This window comes from Oculina patagonica, chromosome 4 (genome assembly GCF_052425735.1).
Source record: "Oculina patagonica isolate OP01 chromosome 4, crgOcupat, whole genome shotgun sequence".
Classification (NCBI taxonomy): domain Eukaryota; kingdom Metazoa; phylum Cnidaria; class Anthozoa; order Scleractinia; family Oculinidae; genus Oculina; species Oculina patagonica.
Window position 1 is genome coordinate 51,664,074 of NC_135761.1, and position 10,895 is coordinate 51,674,968.

Here is a 10,895-nt window from a genome sequence, read left to right on the forward strand (position 1 = left end):
ATAAGTTCAAAAACCTCTCCGGCCTAAAAATTAACACCGCAAAGTCCGAAGGAATGTGGCTTGGTCGATGGAAAAATAAAACCGAAACTCCCTTCGCCTTCCGCTGGCCGCAGGTACCAATAAAAGCTCTTGGAATTTTCTTTTAGTATGACACAGATAAAGCTAACGAGTTAAACTTTGCAGCGAAAATCCGAAACTTAGAAAAGACGCTTAACAGTTGGAAAGAAAAAATTTAACACTTTACGGAAAAATAAGCATTGGCAAAGCTTTCGGACTTTCTAAATTAATCTACAACGCGTCTGTTCTCGTTATCCCAGAAACAAATATCAAAGAAATCGAGAAATTGACATTTAACTTTATTTGGGATGGAAAACCCGCAAAGATAAAAAAATTAACTATCATTGGTGAGAAAAAACACGTCGGACTCAAGATGACTGATTTTGACATTATGAATAAAGCTTTAAAAGTTGCTTGGATACCACGTTTGCAAACCAGAACTAACGCATCCGGGAAGATTATCCCTGTGATCGCTTCGGAAAATTAGAGAGGACTGTCTTTTCTGATACACTGCAATTATGATATAAATTCCCTGCAACTTAACCACCTCCCAAGGTTCTATCACGAAGTCTTAAAACATTGGCAAAGCACAAAACAGGCTTTTCAAAACGACACATCTCCACACAATGAAATATTTTGGAACAGTCGCAAAATAAAAATCGAAGGCAAAACACCTTTTGGCAAAAAAACTGGTTTGCAAAAAAAATATTCTACGTATAAAAGACCTTCTTCAAAACGACAGTAATTTCCTCTCTTTTAATCAATTCTCCGAAAAAATTCATCTTGAAACACCTTTCACTTTATATTTTGGATTGATAAATCGCATTTCGACTAATCGGAAATTAGCAATAAAAGAAATCCTCGGCAAAAGGCCGAAACATGAAAATAAAACAAACTAAATCTCTACCCGGAAAAACGTCTACTCCGTTATGATAAAAAACACATTTTTACCCCCACCGAAGGCAAAATCTTAAGGTTCGGTTTTAATCAAGCAAACATATACATAGTTCATGAATTACCCTTCCAGATAAAAAATAACTTGTTTTCTTCTTAAAAAAAATGTTTCATTTTGTTTCCAACATCGCAACGGTCAAAAATAAAGAATCCTTGAAACTTATTGGTTTTTGAAGACGGTCTCAGCGGTCTATATTACCCTGGCGAAAGCACAAGCACAGGCATAATATGCATGCACAAAAATATATTATAATTAATTAGCATGAGCCCATAAGAAAAACGTCATGTTTTTTTTTAATATACTGTACTTATTACTGGGGAAAAAAGAACAATTTGCAGGGGCGTATCTAGGCTATAGGCCCGTAGGCCCGTAGGCCCGGGCCTACAAACTTTTTAGCCCACTCTTTTTTTTAGATGTGCTGTCAAAAGATTAATTGTGGCTGAAGCACTTTCAAGTTGAAATAGAAAGAAATATTAATTATAAATATCGCAACTACCCTTTCTCGATTGATTGGTTCCCAGTTTGAAGATGAGTCGCATTTCCTGACGTTTTCGTTGTTTGTCCCAAAATAGTTGGGGTCACGACTTTGTATCAGAGATAAATCGTGTGGGAAACTACCCTGATTTTGAAAAATTGGCGCGCGTAATTCAGCAGTGTTTACAAGGCTTGTATAGTTAAAAATATCGAAGATTAGTGAACGGAGGCAAACGATCTTAGTCACATTTTGTAGATGGGCGTCTGTTACGTAAATAATTCATAGTGTTGATATCATTTTTGTAAGACTTATCCCTGAAAAAGGCATTAGAATTTGTCGTACGGCAAAACGAAAAGCTCAAAAAGCGTAATATAAACGTCAGTCGGACAATAAAAACAAACTTCCACTCAATAGATTTTTTTCATTTTCTCGCAAAACGTAGATATCAATTAACAAAAGTAATCCGTTAAGAAAAAAGTAGGGATCACCGACCATTTAAGAGCGCAAACTCCATGCTAAGTGAGCGGAACGGCTACCCATCCTATATGTGCTTAGAAAGTTTTCTCAGCGCGTGCGCTCAATGAATGACGTGGCATGACGTTGCTAAATGAATTACGTGCGCAGTAAGGATGCGCATACACAATTAGCACGAACGTCCTTAATTTGTGGGCAGCATAGAAAGAATATGCGTGTTCGCTACTTCTTATGCAATTTAACATATGCTCATGCTTTAAAGATGTCACGATAAAATATATCTCCTCGAGCTCTTAATGAACGTAAAAGGCATTGTGGAATAGTTTACGGTCCCACACGGAATAACTAAAAGCTAAATAAAAATGAAATTTCTACAGGAAGCAATTTTGTAACGACGGCAGCGGCAGCATCACGCCCGAATTTTCGCCTTTTCGGGCCTTGTGTTTATCAGACTAAAGAAGAGGACAGCCTCTCCACTAGATGCGCGTTTCTTCTTCGAGCATTTCCTCCCGACTCTAGAAGTATGCAATTTTGTTCATTTTCACCGCCAGTGGCGTTCGTAATTATTTACTGTTTCTAAAAACTGCGATTCAAAAATAAATGACATCATAACTCCGGTTTGTTAGGGGTATTCTGACAGTTAGAGTAGGATGCATGCAGGAATCCACATATTCCGGAATTGGACTTTCGATTTTTACTAGAGCAGTTACAAATTAAATTAATTACAGCTAGCGACTAGAAAAAGTGCAAGGGGAAAGAAAGTGTCGAAATCCTCCAACAGGAGTCGAACAAACATGTATTACCTTCTGCAACTTGACTTCTAACTCTTCTGTAGCTTAGGGACAGCGTCTTCCGGTGTGAAGAGTGTCTGTCTCCAGGAGCAAAAAACTCGAACTATTTTTTCCGAGAAGCGTATCACTGTCTTAACCTATTCATTTAAATGCATAGTGGGCAAGGATCTTCTCAAACAAGTGTAATACACAAAAAAAAGTATCCCAAGAAAAAAATCGGTAACCGAAAGACATGCCAAGAAAGGAATTTACTATACAAAACCCAACAAATAACACACACTAACGAAAATTTACACGAGGATGGCTTTTTACCCTACGCGAAGTAATTCTAGCAATACATAAAAATACAGCAAATAAAACTTCATTAAGGAAACCTATTGGAAAACGGCTTAAACGTTTGCATATTTACATGACTAAAGGGTTAAAACTTCTATTGAAATATTCAAGTCAAAATTTTAAAACTAAATTATTAATCACGGCAAGATGTAAAATCTTGATGTAAAAAAGATGTAAAAAAATGGTATAAGGTTTATAAAAAATTTTTGTCCTTGCACGTTTACTTTCTGCTGGTACAAACACAAACCAAACATAAACAAAAAAATATACCAAAAAGCAAATTACAGTGAAACATTTTTTTTTTCGTTGTTGAGTTTGTTTTTGAGTCATTAACATGTAAATATGAACGGTTTTAATAACTTAATCCACATAGTATTAAACACATAGGGAAGCTCTCACCTAATTTAGTCATCATCGGAAGGTTATCGTTACGGGTTTGAAAGCAATACCACAGTCAAAGCTCGATCAAAGACATTAATTGTAAAGGTAAGTATTTAGCGTCACTTGCATCTACCTGTTAAAGTCTTCTCCTCTCCAGAATAGTTGAATAGTTAAACATATTATTTCTGAACAAGACCATCTTACGAGACCATCTGCCTTATAGGTCTCTTTAATATGTCAGTAAGATTCAGAAAAAAATGGAAATTCAGAAAAGAGATGGCATTTTCAGAAAGTTTTGTGAAGTATTCCGATGCTTCTGCAGTTTTCGTTCTATTTAAATAAAGAGTTGATTTGTGGTTGACTTTAAGGTGGCTCTTTGAATTTGGTCCTGCAGGTGTATTTCATTAAAGAAAACAAAAACTGTATTTTAGAAGCGCGATTACTTATTTGCTTTTTTTCTGTGTTGATTACTTCCTTGAAATTGATCATAGGCGACCCAAACCAACAAGTTAAGCTCGAAGGGTGACGGAAGATATCGAAAGATATAATTCATCCGCTATAATTAATAGCTACACGATTTACCACTTATCTAAAAACTGATAAATTTACAAGCGTTAAGCTAATTGGAAGATCGCCCGGAGAGTCGATTTTAACGTTGCATCGCAACGCTTTTTGGCATAAAAAAAGGTTTTCTGACCTTGCATTTATATGACCTAATAGAAAATAGAAGAGTTAAAACGAATTTACAGCTTAAAACGTAAAACGCAAGAACGGTTTTAAAGGAATATCCTCTTCCTGTTTTTTTTTTAGCCATATCGCCATTCGTGTTGGTTTTTGTAAGAAAGGAGTGTACCTAAAACGTTTAAGAATGTTTCTCTCATAAACTATAGAATTCAACACCTTCGGGTTTGGATGCAAAGATGTACATGTGGACTGTCGATAGAAACTAAATTAACAGTTTTGTATATGACTTGGCCGTTTTTCAAAACAAATTCAGGTAAAACAGTAGACGCAGCGGACAGCAAATAGTGCGATCTGGCACGAAAGGATATTGTTGACTCATGTTTTATTTTAATAACTTAAGTATAGGTTCTTAAAGTGGTAGAAGAAACACGATGCCTTCGCTGTACACAGATTTTGGGTTAGGTGTAAACGGACTTTTAAACTGACCACCGCAATTGAGAGATAGCTACATGCTTGCGCTTTGGATCACAAAAGAAGCAATATGTAAAATCCTTTTTGCCCACCCTCTGAAACAAATGATTGCTGAAGAATAGCTGGATGAATCGATGCAAGTCACCTTTAACGATCTTACGAAATTATTAAGAACAGGAGCTTTTTAAACTTTGCCCCATAGTAACTATCAGAATCAACAGTTGATGCAAGTGGACTCAAAACTTAGTTTCAAAATTACTTGTCACAACTACTGATGACAGTGGGCTATCCCAAGAATAAATACAAATTTCCTATTTTACGTAAAATACATTAAAAATTACGTTTTGTCATTATTTTTCTTAAGATTATTGATACAATGCTGCAGCATTTTTTTGGTATTCTCGTCATCATAAGCTCAGCAAAGCTACATGAAGCCTTGGAACAATGTCCAGCTGCCTCAACGTACTCAGTGTATGGGCATAGCTTATCTGGCCACGTGATTTCAACAAGAATATCCTCCAGTCTTGCTGAGTGTTTTATGATGTGCTCAGACGAGACCCGCTGTAAAAGTTGGAACTTTCACTTGAACGATAAGTCATGTGACTTGAACGATGCTGACAGACACAGCCACCCAGAGGATTATGGTCCTAAGGAAGGATCCGTGTACATGGACACTTCTGAAAAACACAGAAAGGTCTTATATAATTTATGTAATTTGAATAATAATGATACGTTTTAAAGACGTAACTGCAAAGCACACGTAACCTTTATGATTCTATGTTTTTAATTTTGGAAATTTACTCTACATGTCATTTTCTAAAATGAGGGTAACAAATACAGAAATGTAGAATAAATCAATTTGTGTGCTAGCCCTTTCCCAGAAAAAAAAATACAGCGACATGATTTGCCAATGTGCATTTCTCCTTTTTAATTTAGAAAGGTGATTTTAAGTCTTGTGAAGATATACATCAGGAATTGCCCCAGGCCGAAAGTGGTTATTACTGGATAAAGATTGGGGACAGAGATGCACAAGTTTATTGCGATATGGAGAATTATGGTAGGTATAATGGCCAAAGCTTTAAATGTAAGTTAGTCATTGAAAAATACATGTCGAAATCAATGAATGAATGTTTTCTTGCATCTGTGACTTGCTTTTTTGTTGTTGTCGATCGATGTAATTTATTTAAGTTATGTATGCTATTTTAGTAACACCCATTGTGAAAGAGAAGAAGAGAGCTTCCCTTTGAAGTCAACGAAGATAATGTAACTGTCGACGATGACAGACGTTCCTGTCGAAACATTTAAGAACTAAAAAGCGTTGTCCCTTTTCCAAAAATCATCGGTAGCCTACTGCTAGCGAGACTCTCTGTTTGAAGCAATCTTGTTTTTACTTAAGATGGTTATCAATTCATTCATTTTAATTGCTTTCTTTCAAAGTTTTATTAAATATTGGCCTTTTTTGTTTTCTCTTTTGGCTATCGATGATTTTGTCTTAGAGAATGTAGATCTCACTTCTGCTTGGCCAACGAAGTTTTCATGTGAACAGGACGTCATTTTTCGAGTTGGGCCTTTAAGAGGATATAATTCTTAAATTAGGTGTCGCAACTCGAATTTCATTTATTGTTTTCCCGCGCATTTTTCAAAGCCTGTTTAAGCTATGACATAATATACTGGAGTATTGCATAACCCTATCTGCATTTTATTCATCTGATTTAAAATTCTAGCGCTTTCTGCATGTTATTTGTCTCATGCTATTTCGTCTTTTGGTGTCTACCGTGTAATTTTGGATGCATTGGATTGGATTTCATGCTAAGTGATATACTTCGCCGCAGACTCTGAATGATGTTACGAAGGCTGCGTTGCCATTAGTCAAGGAAACAAACTTGTTCCACAGTTAAGAACACACACACAACCACATGATTACATTACACACGGATTTATAGGTTTTACTATTTGTATGGTTATTTGTGCATTCTAAACTGTGGAACAAGTTCGTTTTTTTGACTAAAAGAAACGTAGCCTTTCGCTACATTAGGGCTTAAAAACCTTTGCGAGACATGGACGGGAGAACCCCCTGTTCCACCCTGAATATAATACAAAGAAGAGAAAAGCGAAAGGATGTTTAGTTTAACACAGTTTCGAACAAGAATGTTTTTATTTTTATGAATTATTTAGGCGGTGGCTGGACTTTGGCTGTGAGTATCAGTTCCAAGAATATCAATCATCTTCAGAGAAATGCCAACAACTGTCTCAACTCAATAATGTGTGTTCCTTTTACTGATAATAACATTGCGGGCCGGAAACTAAGCGATGAGGACATACATAAACTGGCACAAATTGAAGGTAGAGATACGTGGTTGATATTTGTTTGACTGACTGACTGAATGAAGGACTGAATGACTGAATGACTGAATGACTGAATGACTGAATGACTAAATGAATGAATGAATGAATGAATGAATGAATGAATGAATGAATGAATGAATGAATGAATGAAATAATGAATGAATGAATGAATGAATGAATGAATAAATGAATGGGGGGGGGGGGGGGGGGGGGGGGGGGGGGGGGGGGAAATGAATGAACGAATGTATGAATGAAAGTTAACTTGCGGCCAACTGTGTTCAACGCACCTAGCCTCAACCACACCTAGCCCCTTTCACATGAAGTTCCCAAGAGGTCAAAAAGTATATAATAATAATAATACTAATAATAAAATAAGAATAAGAATAAGAATAAGAATAAGAATAAGAATAAGAATAAGAATAAGAATAAGAATAAGAATAAGAATAAGAATAAGAATAAGAATAAGAATAAGAATAAGAATATAAACTATATATTGTTTACTTGCTTGTTTGTATCCACCAATAAGGAAGTTGGTGTCAAAAACATGAAATATACGATAAGATTTTATATTAAACTGATATAGTTATTTCATTATATGATATCAAAGGGGCTACGTATACGTCACGTTGTTTTAGGTAATTCTATTTATTTTCGTTAACTAGTGCTCTTAACTTCAAATTGGCAGACCAAAAGTCGTTGAATTATATCTTTCGATAATATCTTCCTTCACCCTTCTAGCTTAACTTGTTGGTTTATTTTCGTTAACTGGTGCTCTTAAGGAGGCTCGATGTAGTTTTTTTAGCCGAAGGGTGGTTGTTTTGAAAATTAAAATAACCTAGGAAGCCAATGTTCGATTGATGCCAAAATACACCATAATGATCAAATATAACCAAATTTTTATTTTTTACCCGTCACTCTGTCACAACGGTTACCATAACAACGATTGACGTTTTCTTTTGTTCTCAAACAAGCTTGATTTTCTCGAAATCTAGATTGACTCTTTGTGTTTAATTTTTGATATGTTAAAGTTTAGTAGATTGACTAACTGTTGACGAAATTTTAGAAAAATCTGTAAGAGCGTTTTCAAGTAAATCAAGAATAAAATTTTCAGAAAAACACCGTTTCGATATAAAATAGGTGCTTTAAATTTGTTTCGTATTATTTGACCACAGTTACTATCACTGAAATATAAATACTTACACCATCAAAGACCATTAACTAAAAGCGAAAGTCTTTTTGCTTTAATTTGTTAAAATATATCGACTGCCGATTGTAAGAAATTATAAGAAATACCAAAAAACTTCATTCTTGATTTACTCTAAAACGCTCTTACAGATTTTCCTAAAATTTTGTGTACAGGTAGTAAATCTACTATACTTGAACATATCAAAAAATAAACACCAAGAGTCAATCTAGATTTCGAGAAAATCAAGCTTGTTTGAGAACAAAAGAAATCGTCAATGGTTGCTATGGAAACCTTTGTGACAAAGTGACGGGTAAAAAATAAAAATTTGGTCATATTTGATCATTATGGCATTATGGTGTATTTTGGCAAAAATCGAACATTGGCTTCCTAGATAATTTTAATTTTCAAAACAACCCCCCTTTGGCTAAAAAAATTGCATCGAGCCTCCTTAACTTCAAATTGGCAGACCAAAAGTCTTTTATTGGTGTAATCACGGCCACATGACAAACAAAGATGATTTTCAAGCATTGTAAATGGCACTTTCATATAAATTGAGAGAAGTCGAGCCGATGTTTTTTCAATTTTACCTGAACGTAATCAGTTTTAATCTTCTCGAATTTAGCCCATCCATGCCCTTTTTGGCCTTTCTGTGTTTCTTTTGAATTCTTCAGCAGTTGTAAGCTGTTATGGTGATATTCCAGTTAACTCTATGCCGAAATTGCCCAAAGTTGCGTGACATAGAGACTTTAAATCATGTATTTCAAGTTATTTTTGTTATATTATTGAATTGTATTTTTTATTATATTTTATTCTGTTTTTATATTTGTCTAGGAACTTTTAGAGTCGATGTGTTGAATACTCAACTAACTGTGTTTTATAAGGTATGAAATAGTATACTTATGGTGTGAAGTTTTGGAGCACTTTTCGTGAAAACTGTCCCTTGAATAAAAAATCTATCTTCATTTTTTTGTAACTTTAAGATTCCGAGTGGACCACAAAGTTTCAACTCTTCCTGCAGTTTTGGGCAGTAAGTGCGTTGTTTGTTTTCATCGTAGTTTAATGGTTTATTTCTTTTCATTAAACCAAATATCACGTATAAATAGAGGATGTTGTTTGCTTGTTTGTTTGCTTCATAAATTAGTCCAGTGTAATTTGTGTGGTGCAGTGCGGAGCAGCACATGCAATACAGTGCAGCGCAGTGAAATATATGTGAACCGTGAATAAAATGACAAAAAACTCTCTGCATGCTATGTACAGCCCCCGAAATGATCCCGACCCCGAAATGATCCCCAACCCCGAACTGATCCCCAAATTGACCCTGAAATGATCCCGACCCTGAAATGATCCCCAAATATTTTCATGCTGACCCCGAAATGATCCCCAAGTAATTTGGGGAATGGCGTTTTAACGTAGAAGTGTGGACTGCTCAATAATAAGGCCTTATGGCTTAGAAGTGCTATTCGGTTGAAGACTGATGTGATCGGTGTTACATGTATTACCTGGGATGATAACATGAAATCACCGCGAGTTTGCAAGCGTGTAAATTTTAACTAGCGGTGATTTTATTACCGTGATACCGCAGGAGTTTCGAACATGTTCGCAATTTGATGCAACTTCCGTACGGCAAAAATTGCATTGAGTTGCGCGACAAAAATCGTCTTTGTAAACAAACCTTTATAAAGCTTGACGCTGTGCCGGGTTACGTCGAGAAGTCAAAAACAGGTATGATGTGATTGCGACATATCAACTTAGAAATAAATCAAATTAAACGAGAATTAACATTTTAAGGGTACTTAATGTTGCCTTTCTTTATCCCGCTTTTTTTCTCTGAATAAGTTCACGACTGAAAGTATGACTATGAACATAACAATCCAATAAACAAAAATTAAAAAAAAAAAAACGGTTCTTGCTTTTTCTTGGTTCCTATTTGGGAATAACCAATTTTGTAACATAAATAAGAATTAAAAAACGTCTCTGTTTTATGGTCACGTTGTGCACTCAGTTATAATAGCACTCATTCGAAACTCCTGCGGTATCACGGTAATAAAATCACCGCTAGTTAAATTTACACGCTTGCAAACTCGCGGTGATTTCATGTTATCATCCCAGGTAATACATGTAACACCGATCACATCAGTCTTCAACCGAATGGCACTTCTAAGCCATAAGGCCTTATTATTGAGCAGTCCACACTTCTACGTTAAAACGCCATTCCCCAAATTACTTGGGGATCATTTCGGGGTCAGCATGAAAATATTTGGGGATCATTTCAGGGTCGGGATCATTTCAGGGTCAATTTGGGGATCAGTTCGGGGTTGGGGATCATTTCGGGGTCGGGATCATTTCGGGGGCTGTACAGCTATCATAATTGTTTCTTAAATTGCTTCTGCTCGTCTGCTTAGTTGACCATTTTGAAACTACAGTGTAGGTGTAAATTAGTCATACAATAAATTATTCAACCAATAATTGTTCATTTTCATTGTCACCGTAAGTTAAAAGTGTAAAATAGATTATCCCCTTTCTTATCTGACCACCGTCCCTATTTTTAAACACCACTGTTCAGTCAAATGATAGGAACACATCCATTTTCTTCATTTCAGTTGCCCGCGCATCATCATCTCCCATAATTACCCTTATCAGTGGGGGTCGAGCCCATGCACAACTACTGCTGTGGGATATCGCATTCAAAACGGATGCCATACAGGTAATGGGAAATTGCGGTATTGTGTTTCCGGCTAG

General features: G+C 35.8%; 1 protein-coding gene across 1 annotated transcript; it reads left to right on the forward strand.

Annotated features, from left to right (window-relative positions):
- The first annotated feature begins 5,000 nt into the window (after positions 1-5,000).
- On the forward strand, positions 5,001-10,895 carry LOC144648568 (uncharacterized). Its single transcript, XM_078508094.1, has 6 exons — positions 5,001-5,318; positions 5,561-5,681; positions 6,800-6,967; positions 8,988-9,037; positions 9,137-9,183; positions 10,757-10,895. Exons 1-6 carry the CDS (start codon positions 5,001-5,003, stop codon positions 10,893-10,895), a joined length of 843 nt encoding a protein of 280 aa, XP_078364220.1.

Excerpts from the sequence above, each read along its gene's own strand:
- LOC144648568 (XM_078508094.1), top strand. The coding sequence starts at position 5,001 with ATGCTGCAGCATTTTTTTGGTATTCTCGTCATCATAAGCTCAGCAAAG. Across the intron at positions 9,038-9,136 it reads AACTAACTGTGTTTTATAAG|ATTCCGAGTGGACCACAAAG; the intron begins GTATGAAATAGT and ends TGTAACTTTAAG. Across the intron at positions 9,184-10,756 it reads TCTTCCTGCAGTTTTGGGCA|TTGCCCGCGCATCATCATCT; the intron begins GTAAGTGCGTTG and ends TCTTCATTTCAG.